Genomic DNA, 23,292 nt, shown 5'->3' on the forward strand with positions numbered 1-23,292 from the left:
TACACCCGGCCCGTGCTCTCAAACTGTTAATGGAAAAAGGGAACCTTAAACCCCTAGACCCTCGGCCTCTCCTTGATCTACTCCCTCCTAGACACGACCCGACCCAGTACTGCATCTTCCATCAACAGTACGGTTACCCTACAGATCATTGCTATCGTCTACATCATGAGATCCAGGATCTCATTGACAATAAAATTATCTCTCCACCCACAAAACCCAATGTAACCAACAACCCACTCCCTGCCCATAACTGAGTCCCATTGCCTAAAAACATTAACCTAATCCATACATTACCACCTACCTGTAACCCTAGTGCATATATCATCCCATCCCATCTACCTAGACTAAAGGTGGTTATTCCAGAAAGGACGGACATGTTCATGATGGACATAACACCCACAACCCAACCAGGGCCTGTGGTGGCAGAGGCGGAGGAGAAGAAGAATGCACTAGAGGCGAGGTTGTCTAACACCCGAGTTATAGAGAAAGAGGCCTCCCGCATAGAGGAATACGGCCACAGCTTGTACATTGTGGCTGTTGACCAACCGAAGCCTGTAGTCATACTATCGGACTCTTTTAGTGTCAACGCCATTGGGGAAGATGAGCTAGGGAAAAATCATAATGTTTGGCCTGAACAAGGCCTTAATAACTTAGTAGAGCTAGAAAAGAACCTGGCTAACCTAGCGGAAGATCTGGAGAACGTTTACTTCTTTGAAGAAGAAGAAGATATGGGTAGTGCACCGATTGGGTGGTGGGAGCCAAGACAACTCGAAACCAGTAATGTGTGGTTGAGTGAAGAGGAATCAGATATAGAGGAACAAGCAGAGGAAATTGTGAAAAAAAAATAGAAAGTGGGTGATAGCAGCAAGATTGAGGCCGTGCCCATGACCGAGGCATGCCTATAACTGACAAAGAACGAGAGTTGGAATAATTGCAACGTGAAAGAATAGAGGAGATTGAGAGGAAGATAACCCTAGAGTAGGGAAAGGAGAAAAGAAAAAAAGGGACCGAGACAGATGTCCAAACCATGAAGAAGCCCGTATGGAAGGCTGGTGATAAGGGAAAGATGCCAAAGAAACTTCGACAGTACTGGAGAGAAGAGATTAGATCAGCTACAAAGAAGGAATGGTATGCCAATGAAGAGAGTTATGTGAACATGATTCAGGTAGAGCCTAATGATAGCTTGACAATGGCTGAGGGAGAGTGTTAGGAAGACAATGATCTGAGCCATGCGTATATTGACGAAGGTTAGAAAGCTGACGCCCTTGATGATACATGGTATATCGACGAGATCAACTATATGACCCGAAGTGGTCGATATTTCAAACATTCGGCTTTAGATCAGCCAAAATCTTTCGGGAGAGAGATTGAGAAATCGAAAGTGAAAGACGTTGAAGAAGACCTGGTCTTGAAATAGCTCAAGAAGATTTAGGCAGACATATCAATCTGGGGGTTATTGATGGCTTTCCATAACATAAGTAGGCGCTGCTGGAGGCCATGAACAGAAGGAAATTGTCCATCGACACCACCATTGACCAACTGGTGTCGTTGGTTACATCTGGGGACATTATGTCAGTGATATCCTTTATGGATAAAGAGTTACCACCTGAGGGTGCGAACCACAACAGACCACTATACGTGATGCTAGAGAGCTAGAATAAATGGATCCCGATGGTACTAGTGGATACTGGCTTGGCGATTAATGTATGTCCGGCAAGGACTGCTAACACCATAGGTTTGAAGCCAGCTAACTTCACACCTACAACTCAAGCTGTTCGAGGCTATGACAACACCAACCAAGAAGTCATGGGGACCTTTAAAAGCCACATATTAATCAGCCTGTCTGAACATGAGGTTGAATTAAATGTTATAGACGTACCGGCGACTTTCAATCTACTCTTGGGAAGGCCATGGATACATCAGATGAAGGTAGTTTCATCAACAGTTCACCAGTTGGTAAAATATCCATTTAAAGGTGGGATTGCGACTGTCTATAGCAATTCTGTGATCCATCATTGTAGACACCACATTTTTGACCGTCCTCAAGACTTGGACGTCACCGTTTGAACACTCGGTGATCATCCATGTTTGTGTTCGTTTGGAGTTCCCGGAGGTCTCGGCTACGCGCCTTGCCTCAGGATCTCCGAACTCGACCGTTTAGTGTCTGGTTTTGCACCAAACACTTGTGTTTTGCCTTTGAGAGGCAGGGTAGGGCTTGTAGACCATCCCCACCCACCACTGGCAGTGGCTAGAGGCCACCGGCTGGTTTTTGTCTCCACCGGCAATGTATATTGCCGGTCGGCACTATTTGTTGCCGGTCAGCACCTTTTAGTGCCGGTCGGCACTCCTTTTGGCCAAAATAGCATTTTTGGCCGGCCGACTACTGTGCATCTACTTTTGCAGATATTTTAAGACAGTTGTCTTGCTTTTGCTCCCCTCCATACACGTGTATGGAGGGATCTCCCTCTTATGAAGCTTGTCTTGTAAGCTTTACAAGACAAGAAGCTTCTATAAAGAGAGGGGCTCTCTCTTGTTGCTAAGGTTGGACACTTAAGATATTTTGGAGAGCTTAGACAGCCATTGTTAGGGTTTGAGTTCTAGGGTTAGGGTTTGATACTCATTATCTCTCTCTTTTTCCCTCTTGTGTGTGTTAAAGTGTGTTTGTGTCATACTTTTGCACACAAACACATAGTGTTTCACCTTCCCTTAGCTACTGAGGTTCTAAGAGGTTGTTCTTGGTGTTCTTGAGTGGTTTTGAGCTTGAAGAACCAGCTGGTCCACCATTTGTTTTGACTTTATATTCCCCATTTTTGCATTGATTTTCTACCTATCTTAGAGCTGTTTTGTGCTTATTGTATAACAAAAAAAAGTTCTATTTTTAAGCTCTCTTGGTTGTTTGTTAAGAGTGTTTTGTGGTTTGGAGGTGTTTGACCCCTCTTAGGCCTTGAAAGGCCTCATTTTGTGCTATTTTGTGCAAGTTTCGGGACTTTGGTGTTTGGGCCTCTTCACCACTGAAATCTTGAGGGATTTCAGTGGGGAAGATGGTGCCTTGAAGTCTCTAGAAGGAGAGGGCCCCCTCTCCTTGTTGTCCTTGGAAAGGGCATGTTTTGGCCTCTAAAGGGAGCCTATGTTTGAGTGTGTGTTGAGCATGTATAGGCTGTTTTTCATGCTTATATATCCATAATATAACATGATTTTAAATTGGTTTTGGTACTCCATGCATGCTTAGCATAGTTGCCATGTAATGCCTTGTGATCCCTTAACATGCCTTAGGTTGTGTGCCTTTGTTTCTAGCATGTTTTAGGCTTACATTTGTGAAGATTTTGTGCTTATCTTGACATGGTTTAGGTCTGTCCATAAGTGTTTGGGTCGGATTTGGCATGCTTAGTATAGCTCCTTTGTATTCCGGGTTGTTGGCCTTGAGTACGTGCATGTATAGCATGACATCTTTGTATTGATTTGGTGATTCGGAACCACCCCACATGCTATTTCAGTCCCGTTTTCGTGCCTATGTGTTTGCCTTGAATGCTTCTTTAATGCTTTGAAAGCATGTGTAGCATGTTCCATGTTTTGGCCATAGTGCATGCTTTGAAATTGAGCCACTTAGATGCCATCTAGGGAGTTCCCTTTGCATGGTCTAGGTCTGCCTTGAACCTATTTTAAGCCCTCTTAGCCTCGTGAGGCTTGGTTGGCTTGGCCATGGTTCAAGCCCCTTTGACTTGCTTCAAGCATTTAGGCCATTTGTTGCATGTTTGGCTTGATTTGTTGCTTGGTTTGGCTTCATGTTTTAACATGATTTTCAATGCTTATGTCGCATGCTATATGCCCATGATTACCTTCTTTCAAATGTGTTTGAGGGTTGTCCAATTTGTGCCTAAGTGTTGGCCTTTCATCATATGTATGTGTGCATGTGTTTTGGTCCCTTGTTTTGGTCATTTTGGCCCTTATTTTAGGCCTTATTAGAGCTGCCCAAATCATGTTTAAGACCACCTTTTCATCCCTTAGCATTGCCTCATGTTTGCTTGTATGCTTGCATAAGTGCCTTGCCATGCCATGTTGCATCCTTAGCTTGTATGCCTAGGTTGCATTGCATCTTGCATGCATGCCTTGTTCCTTGACTTGATGATAGGAATTGGGCCTTAATTTGTTTGATTGGTTTGCATTTCATTTGACATGAAAGTTACATACTTGGTTCTTTGGGCCATCATGCATGGAAATGCGTGATTGGTGGTCCGAGAATCGGGACGCATGCCCCTTTGAGTCATTACCATGATAAGGGACATGGTTGGTGCATACATGCCTTGAATTGTGCTGCCATGCTTTGCCTTGCCCTCTGTTGCTGTGAGTTGCAGGTTCTGCAGGCTTTCTTTGCCGACCGGCAGTGTCAAGTGCCGACCGGCAATATTTTATCTGCCGATAGCTTCAATTTGTGCCGGTGGATAAATCCCACTGCCGGTGGCAATTCCATTCAGCCGGTGGTGTTCCTCCATGTCCAAGGAAGCAGTCCTGAGGTTTTGGCAGCCTCCAGAGGAGTGAAGGAAGGAAAACAGAGGCAGCCTATGCATGGCGGTGCATTTCCCAAGGCGATTTCCTATTTTCTTAGCTTAAGTTAATTTGCTTAGTTGATTAGGCATTTTGTAATATTTAATTAGCTTGCGTAGTTAATTAATTTGTAATATTTATTTGGATCCTCCGAGTGTGGGCAAATCTGTAATAAGTGTGTGTGAGTGGTGTGTATGTCATCCAACCCCACGTCTTTCTTCCCTTTTATTTACCGGTTTATGATGGTAGATTAGGGCACGTTTAATTTAGCATACCTTGTGCTATGCATGCGTGCATTCACGCATTTGTATTGCATGCATTAGGCTCGGTACATCACGCTAACTGCATTTGTACTTCAATTCACAAATTGAATATGTGATAGTTGATCGCATTTCACATGCCATGTTTAGGATTAGCCGAGCCTATCTAATTGCATCCTGTATGTGTTGCACTAGACAATTTAACATGAACTAGGACATGCATGTTTGCTAACTAGTTTACTGTTTTGGCACGGAGTACGATGTAAGTATTTATGTTTTAGCATATCGCATGAGTGTGAATGTTGCCATGATAACATGCTTAACATGTGGCTAGATGCTTATGTATTATAAACTGTTTGAATGCCTGTGGGTGAAGGTTGGATTGTTTGAGTTGGAAAAACTCATTGAAATCCGTGTTTTAGCCTACTTGCGAGTAGCAAATTCCAAAATGTTTCCAAAACAAACGGATATGCAATGTTTATTCCCAAATTAGGCAATCTAGTCTACACTTGTTTGCTGCGCGCACAACATAGTAATTCTAGGTTAATAACCAGAATAAGAACACATAAAGTTCCCAAAAATGGATATCACGGTTAGTAGAGGCCGGTCTTCGGACCGGGCGAAAGGGGGTGCTCATAGCTGACCTTCCCCGATCGTACCCAAGCTCCCGAACCGAGACAACTCCGGTGATGACGGATATGTGGCCTTCGGCACCGAGTCAGGGTTTCCTAAATTCTCCCATTTTAAAATATTTAGGTGGCGACTCTGTATCTGGCAAAACAGTCCATGTTTGGCACTACTTTTCAAAAATCTGTTTCTCAAAACGATTTGCCAGATTTGGACTCTTTGGTTTAGATTTAGAACCATGACACAAATCGAGAGTCCGAACTGTAGTGAGGCCCACGCGGGCGCGTCTACAGTTTCTGGCGACTCTGCTGGGGATTTTTAGAGAGCTTGACTCGAACTCATGATATCCTGTTTTGATTTCGGTTATGTGTTTCTTTGCATTACATGTGCATTAGTGCGCCTAGGAACACAGTGTTTGCCATCTGCCATTCCTGAACGGTTTGCCGGAGGCTTGTCTTGTCAAGGCATGACCATAAGGCTGACCGGCTATGGGCTCTGACAGTATGGGAACACAAACCCCGGTTTTACCGGGGCACCCTTTTCGACCATTCGACCTAGTGCATTTTCGGATCCATAGTGACCATTCCAAGTTAGGACAGGTTGCTCACCCAATGTTAGGTTGTTTGAAACTGCTGCGTGCATAGTGAAACCCTAGCTCCTGACAAAATAGGACAGGGAAACCCTACCCCAACATAGGGGTGTTTTGGCTCTTTCTACTTGCTATGTGCTTTTGGAGTGTATCTCTACAGGAACGTACATGCCAGTTTACAAGTTTGAGTATCAAGCTCGAGGGCACCAGTATCAGTGTTGCCAAGAAATTAGTTATATCCGCGGGTATCAAATTCAGTATGTGGGGAACAGAAATTCGGGGAACGGTGATCAGTAGTGGAGTGCAGTTGTTCGGCTACACCTGTGTTTGATCCGTTTTGGGGCTGAAATGCTGTTTGTTTTTCCTTTCAGTTCAGAGAGTTCAGAGAGCTGATACAGAATAGCCAGTGTTTCCCCTTGCCGAGGCAGGATTTATGACGGCACAAAATTCAGAAGAAATTGTGGTTATGACGGCTGCATTGGAGCAGGGGACCGCTCCACAGAGTGAGGCCAGCATCAATATGTCACATCCACCCAGGTCGCCCGTTGTGCACCCGGTCTGGGCTCCCCAGTTATACCAGGCTCGTGAGCCCACCACCTTTGAATTGATGGGAATGATAGGTGACCTCCAGAGGTCCGTGGCCGATCTGGCCTATGGAATGTCGGCTTCACCACCAGCGGTGCCGTATGCCGGGAATTTCATACCACAGGAGCCCCCGCTACTGGGGCGGATTGTGATAGAGCTCAGCCAGCCAGAGGTGGCTTCCGGCTACAGCCACAACATGCCAGCACCAACCCAGACCCTTGATCAGATTGACGCCAGAGGAAAGGACAAGACAAAGGTAGATGCCGATCCTATTGAACAACTGCTGTGGGCAGTCGAGGCTCTGAAAGTCAGAAGGATGAATAAGCAACAAACATCTGCGATCGTGACTAAAGCTGTGGATGATGCTTTCTCCACTTCAATCAAAGGCAGTTCAAGCCAGGTAGAAAATCGGGATGGGTCCCATCATGCCCAGACAATTCCTGTCGTTCCCAACCCTGCACCGGGAAGAGGTCAAAAAGCCAAGGCAGTGCCAGCCGACCCTTTCGCTAGCACATCTAGCAAGAATCCTCAAACTTCAAAGTATCTGCCTCGGGGACACAGAGCCTTTCACGCCCTCTACATGCCTTTGTCTAGGGCATTCCTGATATTGGCTAAAAAGGGGCATCTTAAACCCTTGGAGCCTCGGCCACTCCCAAAGAATCTCCCCGCCGCACATGATGCTACTCAGTACTGCGCGTACCATCAGCAGACAGGCCATCCAACTGACAATTGTTCCCGCCTTCGTCATGAAGTGCAAGATTTGATCGACAATGAGGTCATCCTCCCACCTACCTCGGCAAATTCTGTCACTACCGAGCTGTTGGACTTCAAGGATACTGCAAATTTGTGATCAGAAAGTGAACCGCCCGCGGGCGACATTCAGTTTATTTTTGGGGTATAGCGTTTGGCACGCGTTTTTGAGCATCGGTGAAACCGAGTTTTGTAAATTCTGGCTCGGGTATCGGGTCAGTCTTTTGTGTTGAGTCTGCCTCTTTACTTTGAGTCAGTCTTTTTGTTTTTGGGTCTGTCCTGTGGTACCGAGACAGTCCCGTTGTATAGGATGTCAAGTGATTCCGGGGCTGTTGCGTCGAACACCATCTTGTATTTAACCTTTTTGCTTTCTTTTTGAGTCTGTCTCTGCTGTGGAGCCAGTTACATCTGAGAAACCTGAATGAAATAGCTGCGGCCATCATGTTTCCGTGCTTATTATTTGTTTTGGACTAGTTGTGCCAGGGGTTTTGAATGGAACGACCCTGCATTCTACCTGCTCTTCTGTGCCTTGAGAATTATTGCATTGACCTAAGTTCTTCAAAACTTTTTCGAAACATTGTGATAAAAACGAAGGGGAAAGAATTCCTCGGGTTTTGCAAAACTTTGATCATTTTGAGAGGAAGAGAAGCATGCTAAGCCTTTTAATGAATGGAATCATGTTTGTTAGCGTGAGTACTGGGAAGGACCCTGGCTTGATCCAGATTGGTTCCACACTATCTTCGGCGCGAGCGATTCGTCGCTTTCTTAAAAACCTTTCAAAAGCAAATGTTTTACACGGCCCTGTGAAGACTTGTGTGGAACCGCTCTTGAGACTGTGCAGCCTAGGATCGCTCTCGACCTCAAGACTCGACCCGTCCTTTTCAAGCCTTGAACCCGTTCAGAAAGTTCAACGGACAAACGCCATGCAAGGTCTATATGGCCAGTTCTGAAGCAGCCCTCGAGCAAGAGGCACCAAAGCCGAATCAGAAGGAATAGATCTCGCCAGAAGAAGCTCATGAAGCTACCGGGACGGATTCTTCTGCAAATCATTGCAACAGCCGATCTCCTAGATACAGAGAGGCTTCAACTTTATAAACCATTTGGCATGGACTTGCTACACTTTTACCCTTTGAGAGGCTCGCTGGGCCGAAAACCCGGAAGGGCGACCCAGGCAAAAGTTAGAGCAAGAGAAAAATATAGAAAAAATACAAAAATAGCAAGAAAGAAGAAAAGCAAAAGAATGCAAAAAAAAGAGAAGAAAATACAAAAAAAAGAGAAAAAAGAAGAAAATGAAAAGAAACTCGCAAGGTCGAAAATCCGCATTGGGCGCCTTGGCAAAAGTGAGAGCCTAAAAAAAGTGAAGGTTAAAATACCCGAGTGTACCTTAACCGGAACTACGTAAGGCTTGATTCCCATGCTTGGGATACGTAGGCAACTTCATCATGAAGTCCAGCCCCCAACGCTTTCATAGCGTTTCAGTCCATGCAATGGTTTCGACTTCATCTCAAGGTCTAGTCGCCAACACTTCTTAAGGTGATTGTGTCCATATATCTGTTATGACCGTCTTCGTTGTCTCTGCGTCCAGGAGTTCGGCCACCGCCAATGAAAACTGTCTGCGGACTGCTGCGGCACCATCCAAACAAGGGGCAACTTTCCGTTGCCACCAGTCGCCGTGAGCCGCCATTCAAACTAGGGACAACTTTCCGTTGCCATGCGGCGTCCTTCAAACTAGGGGCAATTTTCCATTGCCTCCGATCCGAGGTTGCGCATCTCAAAAGGGTAAGTTCCATGCTAGTTGAGCATCAGCCGTTTGCAAAAATAGTTTTTGAAAATTTTTACCGAAGTTGACTATTTTCTCGGACCCAAAAAGGAAAATTTTCAGTGCTTACAGCCTGACTTGCATGGCTTTCAAACCAAAAATCGGACAAGTACGTTAATCCGACTCTCATCTTGATCGAAACTGTTTGAGTAGAAAACAAAAAAAATGGTCAAAATGATGAACTAGGGGCACAGTTGAGTCAGGTGTTCTGTCTTTCCCCTCCGTCGTCGACGTACTTGCCAGGAGGGCACTCTACCCACCAGGAGAAATAGCTGCGAGCTAACCGCATCGGGCATGAACCCGCAACTTCCTATTCATTCATTAACCACCTTGGGGAGGGACGAAAAATGAGAGAATAAAGAATAGAGAGGTTTAAGTTGAGAGAAAAGTAAGAAAAAGGGTTTTGAGAGAAAAAACGAACCTGAGGGCCGAGTGATGTGAGAATCACAAATCAGAAAGGGTGGGAAACAATACCCAGAGAAACTGGCTCCTCAGGATCTGAGGTCTCCCCCCATCTTCGTTGACACGTCTGTATATCGTGTCTTTTTGTTTTGTTTACCTCAACCTTTGTTTTAGGTCTCTTCCGAGCGTGTCTCGTTGTGTTTAGGTCGCGTACCTCTTTGTTCGAGTCCTCCCCGTTGTGTTCAGTTGAAGGCTCGATACCCCGGTTAAGAAAACCCCTTTTCCGAAAGTTAATCGTTTATGCTCAGAATGTTGTGCCATTCTCTACATTCGATTGTGCTTCAACTCCAGCTGGTTTCACATCCGTAGTCCGCCTTGTCAGATCGGGCTGTTTGTTCAGGATTTGTTGTGTGCAGAATGAACTAAGTGTTGGGTTATGGGCTGTATGCAGATTAATCCTCAACGGAGTAAGGGCCATGTGTTCAGAATCAGGCAGTGGGTTGCTTGGGTTATTTTACCGTTGGCTGTTTAGTTATCTGATTATTACAGTGCAAATGTTCAATTTTCAGACAACCAATCGATTCCATTTACATTGAGGTGTAACATGATGAGATGCGATGCAATACATGAGATATGTAAATGTAAACACTTTTTCAGATAAAAAGTTTGTTTCATTTCATTATCTTTTCAAATGTACAAGTTTTGGAAACAAAAATCTGCCTGAGGCAGTACAAGGTAATCTAACTACCAAAAAAAAAAAAAAAAAAAAAAAGGGAAAGTACAAGAGGAAGAAAAATAACAAAAAATCCGTATCCATGCCGAGCACTCCGGGGGAGGGGCCATCAGTCCGTCCTAGTCCTCTTCCTGGATGAGGGTCCAGGAGCATCATCAGCACCGTCGTCAGAGCCCGAGCTAGTGCCGTCTCCGGTCTCCTCCTCTGATGACTCTGACTCCGCCTCTGCCTCCGCCTCTGAATCCTCGTCATCATTATCATCCGGGACTGGAGCTCGCGAGCTGCTCCCGACATGAACGCGCCCCGCCTTGGAGCGGGGGAATACTCGGCCCTCCTCATCTCTCCTTCGAGCCGGGACAGAAGGTCCAGCTGGAGCGCCGCCTGCCATGGGGATCTGGAAAGGAGGCTGAAAAAGTACACAAAAGGGAAATGCATCAGTATACTGTGGACAGTTTATCAGTACAGAATGTAGTGTATGAGTACAGTATGAGAATGCCGTGAGCAGTTTATCAGTGCAGAATGCAGTGTATGAGTACAGTATGAGAATGCCGTGAGCAGTTTATCAGTGCAGAATGCAGTGTCTGAGTACAGTGTATGAATACCGTGAGCAGTTTATCAGTGCAAGGTACAGTGCAGAATGCAGTGTATGCAGTGTATCAGATACTGTGAGATCAGTGTATCAGGTGTTGTGCCGTGCATCGGATTATGTAAAGCAGTGTATGAATGGTTTGAGGCCAGTGTCAGAAGAACATACCGGGATGCTGTAGAGGGCCAGGAGATCAAAAGTCCACTGAAGCATCCCCATCATCGAGGCATTCATCGCCAACGACTGACGGGTGTACTCAGAAGAAGCCTGCAAAAGTGTCAAATGCATTAATATTCTGTGGAATATCAAATAAACTGAAATGAAATGACTGTACAAAATCCAATAATACATACCGGTGGTAGGTCGGGGACGTCGATGAACTCATGATCAGCTGGCGGAGGGGCGAAGGGGATCTGATAGGTCGACCCACCCTGCCCTCGGAAAGTCAGTGCAGCAGGCAGGGCGGGCCAGCCAGCTCCCCGTCCTCCTTGAACTCTGCCCCTGCCACGGACCCGGGCCCTCCTCACAGCCCCTGCTCCAGCTCCAGCTCCAGCTCTCGCCCCAGTCGCTGGCGCCACCGGCTTGGATCCCTCTGCTCGACGGCCGCCGCTCAGAGGTCGCATCAGGTATGTCTGCACATACTCCCGGTAGTCGCCGATGCCTCTGAAGCCGGCCTCCTCCCAGCCAACGGTGTAATCGTCCATCTGCTCGGTCGTGAGCCTCTCGGTCTCCCTCATGTCCGCAGGAGGGTGAACTGGGACTATCTACTCAGGTAACCCTAGGGTCTGGCGTAGGAAACGCTCGCCCAGGTACCAAGCCCGACAGACCGGACCCTCCAGCAAGATCCGGAAACGCGAGGTCTCCTCCGCACCGGCAAACCGATCCCGCGTCACCGCCGACAACGGAGCCCACGGTCGCCATGTGATTTGAGAGTAACAGATAGTTTGTTATCTACTATTTTGAAATATACAGTGGAAAAGCGAAGCTTAAACGAACTGCAAGTAAAACATACCTCGGCGGGGGTAATGGTGTCGAAATATCGGCGGAAAAAGCCGAATGTCTCTCGTGGCCTCCGAGTGCATCTCCCGTCGAAGCGCCGTGAGAAGGGGACGACCAGAGGGGTCTCCGCGACTGGTACGGGGGCAAGCCTAGGAAAGTAGGCGTAAACCCACAACTGCAAGATAAATACCAGTGCATTTATCAGATAAAGCAGAATACAGAATAAAGTAGAAATGACAGAGCCGTGTGTTGTGCAGTGTATTGTGTACAGTGTACAGTGTGAGCAGTGTGCAGTCAGTGTAAAGCAGAATGTATGTGTGTGCCGTGTGTACAGTATACAGCGAGTATGAAGCAGACTATAGTGTGTGCAGTGTGCATAATACAGAAAATATAAGGCAGAAATGAAAAGCGGAGAAGAAATGTACCTCCCAAGCCCGCCAATAGCCTCCGAGCAGCTGGCCGCTACCGCGAGAAGCCGAGCTCATGTATCCATAGAGGGTGGCCAGAGCGGCACCACCCCAATCATAGTGCAGGATATCCCGGACGTCCACCAGTGCGCTGAGAAGACAGAGAGGCACGGTGTTCGCCCGGTCGGTGAAGATGGTCGTCCCGAACAGGAACATGAGGAAGCCGCGAGCATACCTCTCTACGTCCTCCTGGGTCATCTGCGCCTCCTCCTCCAACACGGGCTGGACCCTAAACTGGACCTCGAACTAGGAGTACCGCACGAAGCCTGGACGAGCAAGAGGTGGGGCCTCTCCCAGTAGATGGACCTGAGTGGCGGTCCACTCATCCATGTCGATGTCAAAGGGGATCGAATCACCCCCTACCCCGATGCCTGTGAGCATCGAGAAATCGTAAGGGGTCATCGTCATGTCCCCTGCTGTCGAAAAGTGAAAAGAATCCGTGGTGTCCCACCACCTCTCCGCTAGAGCGGCGAGGAGGGGTCTGCATGTGGAGAGCCTGGAGAGTCCTCGACAGAAGGCGCCGAAACCCGCTCAATCCACGATGTGACGGACCGCGTCAGGGAGCTCATCGTACCACTCCCGAGCGCCAGTATTCCCATACCTGCGAATGGTATGGGAATCCTCCTGCAAACAGAAAATAACAAATTGTAAGACAACGTTCAAAATGCAGTTCTAAGAAGCAGAACAGATATAGCATGCGTGCAAGTTTAACAGATTTAAACAAATACCGGGTGTCGGTGTGCTTACAGTGAACTGCAACGTGTGATGTGTCAGCATGTTTGGGTGGTTCAGAGTAGATATAGTATGCGTGCAGGTTTAACAAGTTTGAACAAGTACCGGGCGCCGGTGTGCTTACAGTGAACTACAGCGTGTGATGTGTCAACGTGTTCGGGTGGTTCAGTACAGTATAGCATGTGTGTGTAGTTTGACAGATTTAAGCGAATGCTGGGTACCAGTGTTGTTTGCAGTGAAATGCAGTGTGCGCTGTGTGTTTGAGTGATTCAGGGTTAGTGCAGTGTGTGTGCATGTGCCAGTCTCAAACAGATATCAGTTGTATGTATGTTTGCAGTCAACTACAGTCTACAATATATCAGATTTCAGCAGTCAAAGAGTACAACTAGCTATGACAGTTTTTGTATCCTACATTGCGGAAAGTAAAGTTGAGGAAAGAGAGTTACCTCGGAGGCGCCGAAGGATAGGTGGGAGGTAGGCTCGCGCAGCAATAGCTCGGGCGCCATGTGCCTCTCAAAGCTCCGGAACTGGCGCAGGCCGTCGGGGGGCAGAACATGGACCGCCGGTCGGTAGGTCGCCGGGTCGAATGGGCGCTCGCTCAACGATAGAAGCTCGACCCCGGGATCCATCTCATGGTCCGGGGGAGTCCCGCCATGTGGAATGTCATCCGCCATGTCAAGAGTAATGAGAAAATGGCCAGAGGAAGGAAAACCGGGCTGGAATACGAAGAGTCAACCGGAAAGTCAACTCCCGAGAAGGTCGAAAATGGCCGGGAAGGCCGGAATGTGAAAAGGCACGGGAATGAAGAGGAAAATGAGGGGAACAAACCCCGAAAAGGCGGAAACGCCAAACGAGGCACCGAAACAAAAATGTGATCGGTTGAAAATGTCCGAAACGCGAAGAAAATCGCTAATCTGACGACGAAACGGGCGTAGAACGCGAAGAAACGGAGAAACGAGGAGAGGGAAACGCTCTAGAGAGAGAGTGTGAAGGATTTCGGCGGAAGAGGAATGAGAAAATAGGGTTTGGAAACCCTATTTTATAATGCCCAGGGTGAAAAGTCGAATCTGCCCCGATTCAGCAACTTTTTGCTGGTCGGCAATATTTTGTGTCGGCCGGCAGTTTTTTGTGCCGGTGGATTTATTCTTCAGCCGGTGGACAGCCGGTGGCCTCCCCTTCCAGCCGGTGGTGTTCCCACAGCCTTGTTTAGGCCATATGAGGAGTTTTTGGTCTTCATAGCTCAAGAAAGTGCAAGAAAGTGCATTTCCGATGCTCAACCGGCCTCCGTTTTGACTTCGGACTGCGTTTTCAGTGCGTAGCACTCCAACCCATGCAAGATTGTATCCTTTTTGTATCCTTTTGGCTTTTACAAGATCCAAAAGTTGCCCCATGTGCACTTCAAATCGGCGCACTATTTTGTGCATTTCAAATCGGCGCACTGTTTTACGCATTTCAAGTCGTCGCACTGTTTTGTGCACTTCAAATCGGCGCACTGTTTTGCGCATTTCAAGTCGTCGCACTGTTTTGTGCATTTCAAATCATCGCACTGTTTTGTGCATTTCAAACCATCACGCTGTTTTGTGCATTGCATTCCGTTGCGCGGTTTCGCGCATCTAATTACATTACCTGCGTAGACCGCATGTTTGTAATCGTTTCCTTACTTGCGTAGACCGCATGTTAATTACACTACCTGCGTAGACCGCATGTTTGTAATCATTTCTTTACTTGCGTAGACCGCATGTCAATTTCTTTACTTGTGTAGACCGCATGTTAATTACATTACCTGCGTAGACCGCATGTTTGTAATCGTTTCCTTACTTGCGTAGACCGCATGTTAATTACACTACCTGCGTAGACCGTATGTTTGTAATCATTTCTTTACTTGCGTAGACCGCATGTCAATTTCTTTACTTGCGTAGACCGCATGTTAATTACACTACCTGCGTAGACCGTATGTTTGTAATCATTTCTTTACTTGCGTAGACCGCATGTCAATTTCTTTACTTGCGTAGACCGCATGTTAATTACATTACCTGCGTAGACCGCATGTTTGTAATCGTTTCCTTACTTGTGTAGACCGCATGTTAATTACACTACCTGCGTAGACCGCATGTTTTGATTGCGTAGACCGCATGATTATTCAATTTCATTGCCTGCGTAGACCACATGTTTTGATTGCGTAGACCGTATGATTATTTAATTTCATTACTTGCGTAGACCGCATGTTTTGTTTGCGTAGACCGCATTATTGTTCAATTTCATTACCTGCGTAGACCGCATGTATTGCTTGCGTAGACCGCATAATTGTCCAATTTCTTCCCTTGCGTAGACCGCATAATTGCTCAATTTCTTTACTTGCGTAGACCGCATCTATTGCTTGCGTAGACCGCATAATTGTTCAATTTCTTTACTTGCGTAGACCACATGTATTCTCTGCGTAGACCGCATGATTACTCTTAATCCATTACTTGTGTAGACCGCATGTATTGCTTGCGTAGACCGCATAATTTGTTGATTTCATTACCTGCGTAGACCGCATGCTTATGATCAATTTCGTTGCCTACATAGACCGCATGCTTCACTTACATGTTCGTATTTTCACAGCATTGTTATGCTCCCCACTTGCTTTGCGCTGTCACGCATTTCGAGTACACTACTATGCATATTGCTAACAATATTGTACCTGTATAGTTTGTTTTCTTTGCAGGCACGATATTGTATGTACGGTTCATTTGAAGCTGGTGCAACCAGACGAGCCGGACAGGTATTTCACGGTCTAGGAGACCTTAAATCCTTGGAAGGTGTAAGACCTTTGGCACATGGATGTGCACAGTTCGCTTGCATTGTCATGCGTATCAAAAGCCGCGTGTTGTCGCGCACTTCAAACCTTTGCATTTCATAACAAAAATATATAGTTGCATTGTCATGCATCATTATGGTATAATGCAGCCATTGCATTATAGATTGCATGCATTCATTGCATCACCTTCCATCTATGGCTTGTGCCTTTCCAGGTTGAGCTTGGTCTGGTATGTGCCCTTACTGTTCATGTTAAAACACAGTTCTGCATGTGTATCGCGCCTATTCCACGCTGGTATGTTGGTTTAAGGGTTGCGGCACCTTTTCTGTGTTACACATGGCTCGTATGCGTACATGCCTTTCCTAGGCAAGATTTGGTTTGGCCCGCGTGCCATATCCATCGCATTATAGATTGCATGCATTCATTGCATCACTTCCATTTATGGCTTGCGCCTTTCCAAGTTGAGCCTGGTCTGGTATGTGCCCTTACTGTTCATGTTAAAACACAGTTCTGCATGTGTATCGCGCCTATTCCACGCTGGTATGTTGGTTTAAGGGTTGCGGTACCTTTTCTGTGTTACACATGGCTCGTATGCGTACATGCCTTTCCTAGGCAAGATTTGGTTTGGCCCGCGTGCCATATCCATTGCCATCATCCTAGCATATCTATATTACATTGTAGTGTAATTTTTGCATCCGGCATTAGGATTGTAGTCCTTTCTCCAGCGGGTCGTTTCCCCACTTGTGTCAATTCCACCCAATACTTGTTCTTGCGTCTGTCTACAATGCTCATAGTTCAGTTGACCGTTCTATGGTAGACAGACTTGTTACCTCCACCAATCTATTTGACATAGGCGTGGTTTCGAACCACTCGTGATTGGATCATGATTCAATTGCTTTGCATCTAGTTTGCATGGTTTTGATTACATTGCATCTTCATTTGCATTTGTTTATACATTGTTTTGTATATATTGCATATCGTCTTGCATCCATCTTGCATTGTCATGCATGTTGCTAACAATACTGTACCTGTTAAGTTTGTTTTCTTTGCAGGCACGATATTGTATGTACGGTTCATTTGAGGTTGGTGCAACCAGACGGGCCGCACAGGTATTGTATCCTCCGAGTGAGACGTATCGAGAATTGCATAATTCTCTTACATCCTTTCTGCATTGTAGTGTAGTTTGGTGTATGCTAGCTTAAAATTGTCGCATGTATGCTTCATTACAGCTTTCTTTGCATGATCATAAGTTATGCTCGGCTTCGTGCATTGTCTTGCATTTTGCCCCTGCCTTCGGGCGCATACCTTATTTGTCTTGCATGTTTGTCTAAGTCTTCGGCCTTGTCAAAAATGGGTCGTCTCTGGGCTTTGACATTCACTCCCGTCATTGTTATGACTTTCGAGTTCTGTCAAAGAGGGGCAACTGTAGACACCCCATTTTTGACCATCCTCAAGACTTGGACGTCACCGTTTGAACACTCGGTGATCATCCATGTTTGTGTTCGTTTGGAGTTCCCGGAGGTCTCGGCTACGCGCCTTGCCTCAGGATCTCCGAACTCGACCGTTTAGCGTCTGGTTTTGCACCAAACACTTGTGTTTTGCCTTTGAGAGGCAGGGTAGGGCTTGTAGACCATCCCCACCCACCACCGGCAGTGGCTAGAGGCCACCGGCTGGTTTTTGTCTCCACCGGCAATGTATATTGCCGGTCGGCACTATTTGTTGCCGGTCAGCACCTTTTAGTGCCGGTCGGCACTCCTTTTGGCCAAAATGGCATTTTTGGCCGGCCGACTACTGTGTATCTGCTTTTGCAGATATTTTAAGACAGCTGTCTTGCTTTTGCTCCCCTCCATATGGAGGGATCTCCCTCTTATGAAGCTTGTCTTGTAAGCTTTACAAGACAAGAAGCTTCTATAAAGAGAGGGGCTCTCTCTTGTTGCTAAGGTTGGACACTTAAGATATTTTGGAGAGCTTAGCCAACCATTGTTAGGGTTTGAGTTCTAGGGTTAGGGTTTGATACTCATTATCTCTCTCTTTTTCCCTCTTGTGTGTGTTAAAGTGTGTTTGTGTCATACTTTTGCACACAAACACATAGTGTTTCACCTTCCCTTAGCTACTGAGGTTCTAAGAGGTTGTTCTTGAGTGGTTTTGAGCTTGAAGAACCAGCTGGTCCACCATTTGTGAAGAAAGTCTCCAAGGGTAACAATTTTGACTTTATATTCCCCATTTTTGCATTGATTTTCTACCTATTTAGAGCTTTTTTTGTGCTTATTGTATAACATAAAAAAGTTCTTTTTTTAAGCCCTCTTGGTTGTTTGTTAAGAGTGTTTTGTGGTTTGGAGATGTTTGACCCCTCTTAGGCCTTGAAAGGCCTCATTTTGTGCTATTTTGTGCAAGTTTCGGGAATTTGGTGTTTGGGCCTCTTCACCACTGAAATCTTGAGGGATTTCAGTGGGGAAGATGGTGCCTTGAAGTCTCTAGAAGGAGAGGGCCACCCCCTCTCCTTGTTGTCCTTGGAAAGGGCATGTTTTGGCCTCTAAAGGGAGCCTATGTTTGAGTGTGTGTTGAGCATGTATAGGCTGTTTTTCATGCTTATATATCCATAATATAACATGATTTTAAATTGGTTTTGGTACTCCATGTATGCTTAGCATAGTTGCCATGTAATGCCTTGTGATCCCTTAACATGCCTTAGGTTGTGTGCCTTTGTTTCTAGAATGTTTTAGGCTTACATTTGTGAAGATTTTGTGCTTATCTTGACATGTTTTAGGTCTATCCATAAGTGTTTGGGTCGGATTTGGCATGCTTAGTATAGCTCCTTTGTATTCCGGGTTGTTGGCCTTGAGTATGTGCATGTATAGCATGACATCTTTGCATTGATTTGGTGATTCGGAACCACCCCACATGCTATTTCAGTCCCATTTTCGTGCCTATGTGTTTGCCTTGAATGCTTCTTTAATGCTTTGAAAGCATGTGTAGCATGTTCCATGTTTTGGCCATAGTGCATGCTTTGAAATTGAGCCACTTAGATGCCATCTAGGGAGTTCCCTTTGCATGGTCTAGGTCTGCCTTGAACCTATTTTAAGCCCTCTTAGCCTCGTGAGGCTTGGTTGGCTTGGCCATGGTTCAAGCCCCTTTGACTTGCTTCAAGCACTTAGGCCATTTGTTGCATGTTTGGCTTGATTTGTTGCTTGGTTTGGCTTCATGTTTTAACATGATTTTCAATGCTTATGTCGCATGCTATATGCCCATGATTACCTTCTTTCAAATGTGTTTGAGGGTTGTCCAATTTGTGCCTAAGTGTTGGCCTTTCATCATATGTATGTGTGCATGTGTTTTGGTCCCTTGTTTTGGTCATTTTGGCCCTTATTTTAGGCCTTATTAGAGCTGCCCAAATCATGTTTAAGACCACCTTTTCATCCCTTAGCATTGCCTCATGTTTGCTTGTATGCTTGCATAAGTGCCTTGCCATTCCATGTTGCATCCTTAGCTTGTATGCCTAGGAATTGGGCCTTAATTTGTTTGATTGGTTTGCATTTCATTTGACATGAAAGTTGCATACTTGGTTCTTTGGGCCATCATGCATGAAAATGCGTGATTGGTGGTCCGAGAATCGAGACGCATGCCCCTTTGAGTCATTACCATGATAAGGGACATGATTGGTGCATACATGCCTTGAATTGTGCTGCCATGCTTTGCCTTGCCCTCTGTTGCTGTGAGTTGCAGGTTCTGCAGGCTTTCTTTGCCGACCGGCAGTGTCAAGTGCCGACCGACAATATTTTATCTGCCAATAGCTTCAATTTGTGCCGGTGGATAAATCCCACTGCCGGTGGCAATTCCATTCAGCCGGTGGTGTTCCTCCATGTCCAAGGAAGCAGTCCTGAGGTTTTGGCAGCCTCCAGAGGAGTGAAGGAAGGAAAACAGAGGCAGCCTATGCATGGCGGTGCATTTCCCGAGGCGATTTCCTGTTTTCTTAGCTTAAGTTAATTTGCTTAGTTGATTAGGCATTTTGTAATATTTAATTAGCTTGCGTAGTTAATTAATTTGTAATATTTATTTGGATCCTCCGAGTGAGGGCAAATCTGTAATAAGTGTGCGTGAGTGGTGTGTATGTCATCCAACCCCACGTCTTTCTTCCCTTTTATTTACCTATTTATGATTGTAGATTAGGGCACGTTTAATTTAGCATACCTTGTGCTATGCATGCGTGCATTCACGCATTTGTATTGCATGCATTAGGCTCGGTACATCACGCTAACTGCATTTGTACTTCAATTCACAAATTGAATATGTGATAGTTGATCGCATTTCACATGCCATGTTTAGGATTAGCCGAGCCTATCTAATTGCATCCTGTATGTGTTGCATTAGACAATTTAACATGAACTAGGACATGCATGTTTGCTAACTAGTTTACTGTTTTGGCACGGAGTACGATGTAAGTATTTATGTTTTAGCATATCGCATGAGTGTGAATGTTGCCATGATAGCATGCTTAACATGTGGCTAGATGCTTATGTGTTATAAACTGTTTGAATGCCTGTGGGTGAAGGTTGGATTGTTTGAGTTGGAAAAACTCATTGAAATCCGTGTTTTAGCCTACTTGCGAGTAGCAAATTCCAAAATGTTTCCAAAACAAACGGATATGCAATGTTTATTCCCAAATTAGGCAATCTAGTTTATACTTGTTTGCTGCGCACACAACATAGTAATTCTAGGTTAATAACCAGAATAAGAACACATAAAGTTCCCAAAAATGGATATCACGGTTAGTAGAGGCCGGTCTTCGGACCGGGCGAAAGGGGGTGCTCATAGCTGACCTTCCCCGATCGTACCCAAGCTCCCGAACCGAGACAACTCCGGTGATGACGGATATGTGGCCTTCGGCACCGAGTCAGGGTTTCCTAAATTCTCTCATTTTAAAATATTTAGGTGGCGACTCTGTATCTGGCAAAGCAGTCCATGTTTGGCACTACTTTTTCAAAAATCTGTTTCTCAAAACGATTTGCCAGATTTGGACTCTTTGGTTCAGATTTAGAACCGTGACACAAATCGAGAGTCCGAACTGTAGTGAGGCCCACGCGGGCGCGTCTACAATCATCCCTAGGAAACTGCCACGCCTCTGTTAGAAATCATACACAGGGAAGAGGACATGTTCCTCTCTAGTTTCTCCTTGTAGAGGCCCGGTTGGTCCAAACTATCATGGCGAAAGATAACGGAAACTACATGAGCGCCTAGTCCATCTATATGATGAACAAACAAGGACATATTCTTGGATCAGGACTAGGCAAGAGTGGTAGACAATGAGGTACTATTGCCAAAGAAATGAGTCACAACACCCATGCTTTTGGGTTGGGGTACAAATTTACTACTGAAGACTGGAAAATGAAGGGAGATGAGTTGAGAGGGAGACTTAAAGCAAAGAGGACTGGGAGGCAGTATGAATTTGTCCACAAGCTAATTCGGGGAACCCTAAATGGACGCTTTGTCCGCCAAGGGAAAGATTTCCCATTTTGTGGATTTCCAGAGCCTTGGTTTGATTGAGAAACAAAGACAAGGTACCCGGGTTTAAGATCTTCTTCAGGCACTAGTTACCAGAAGAGGGGGATGAGTAGACGGACCTTAGCAGCAGTATGGAACAAGGTAGGAATACAAGCTTGGACATCGATAAAGAAGAGCTATTAGGGAAAGGCTTGGCTGACGTATTAGCAAGTTCTAATGTTGGAGCTTAGCTCATCAACTTGGGGGATAGTGTTACTATCTCAATGATCAGGGATAAACCAGCAGATTTCTCCAGTCTTATCATGGACGCAGCTGAGGCTCCATGCCTGGTCTGGCAATTTGAGAAGGGCACCATCAGCGATTCTAAATCGAATAATGAGCCCGAATCTGATTCCACTGAGTCTGTGGAGTCGGGGTCAGATTCGAGTTCTTCTGAGTCTAGTACTTCCGGGAGTGGTAACCCGGATACCAAGGTCCTGTCTAGGTCTTCTTTCAGCTTTTCTTTTGAGTCAACTGTAACCGAAGATCTTGACTTTTTGACTGGGAATGCAGTAGATTTCACTTACTTCTATGTAACTTTGGTTTGTTGTATTGATCTTGATTTTCAAATTTTTGATTTAAACGAAGAGGAAGAAATTTCTCGGCATTGAAAACCTTGGTTGGCCAAGAGGAGGAGAGGCGCGTTAAGCCCTGAACAGATAAAATCATATTAATGTGGGTACTGAGGAGGATCCCTGCTTGGTCTAGATCGGGTCCATGTTGTCTTCGGAGGAACGCGAGCGTTTAATCGCTTTATTAAAAAATTTCAAATATGTTTTCACGTGGTCCTATGAAGACATGCCTGGAATCGATCTTGAGATTGTACAGCACTGGATCCTTCTTGACCTTGAGGCCCGACCAGTTAAGCAGAAACTGGGCAAAGTCCATCTAGACTGGACGTTGAAGATTAAGGAGGAGGTCACCAAACAGATTGATGCGGGCTTTTTAATGGTATCTGAGTACCCAACTTGGCTAGCTAATATCGTTTCGGTTCCAAAGAAAGATGACCGAATCAGGGTTTGGGTCAACTTTCGGGATTTGAACAGAGTTAGTCCGAAAGATGACTTTCCACTACCACACATCGATGAGTTAGTAGATTTCACTGCTGGCCATGCCCTGCTTTTGTTCATGGATGGGTTTTTTCGTGTATAATCAGATTCTGATGGCACCAAAGGATAGAGAGAAAACTGCTTTCATTACGCCGTATTGCACCTACTGCTACCGAGTTATGTCTTTTGGGTTAAAAAATGCTGGGGCTATATATCAGAGGGCTACGACCACAATCTTGCATGCCATGATCCACAAAGAAGTCGAGGTGTATGTGGATGAGATAAATGTCAAGTCTAAGGAACGAGAAGACCACTACATCGCATTGGAAAAATTCTTCGAACGGATCAAGGAGTACAGATTGAGGTTGAACCCATAGAAGTGTACCTTTGGGATGACTGCAGGGAAAATGCTAGGATTTCTGATTACATAGAGAGGAATTGAAGTAGATCCTTCTAAAATCAAGGCCATCTTAGAAATTCCATCACCGAGAACTGAAAAGGATGTGCGCGACTTTCTAGGTAAAGTACAATTCATAAGACGGTTTATCTCGAAATTCATCTTATCTTCTGAACCACTGTTTGGACTCTTGAAGAAAGGGAAGAAGTTCCAATGGGATGATCGATGTCAGTTTGCCTTTGAGCAGGTCAAGCAATACTTGTAGAATCCATCTGTATTGTCACCACCAGAACTGGGAAAGCCACTCATCTTGTACCTATTGGTAACAAATTCGACCATGGGGTGGATGCTAGCGCAAGAATCAGAGGCTAAGGTGGAAAAGGCCATCTACTAGCTGAGCAAGAAGATGCTGGATTA

General features: G+C 45.7%; 1 protein-coding gene across 1 annotated transcript; it reads left to right on the top strand.

Moving 5' to 3' along the window:
- Nucleotides 1-1,671: 1,671 nt before the first annotated feature.
- Nucleotides 1,672-22,855, top strand: LOC145813065 (uncharacterized). The gene is made up of 3 exons (XM_082908329.1): nt 1,672-2,004; nt 21,621-21,863; nt 22,586-22,855. The coding sequence occupies exons 1-3, from the start codon at nt 1,672-1,674 to the stop codon at nt 22,853-22,855; spliced, it is 846 nt and encodes a 281-aa protein (XP_082764455.1).
- Nucleotides 22,856-23,292: the final 437 nt, after the last annotated feature.

Source organism: Camellia sinensis, chromosome 15, assembly GCF_055761805.1.
Source record: "Camellia sinensis isolate YWXY chromosome 15, ASM5576180v1, whole genome shotgun sequence".
Classification (NCBI taxonomy): Eukaryota; Viridiplantae; Streptophyta; class Magnoliopsida; order Ericales; family Theaceae; genus Camellia; species Camellia sinensis.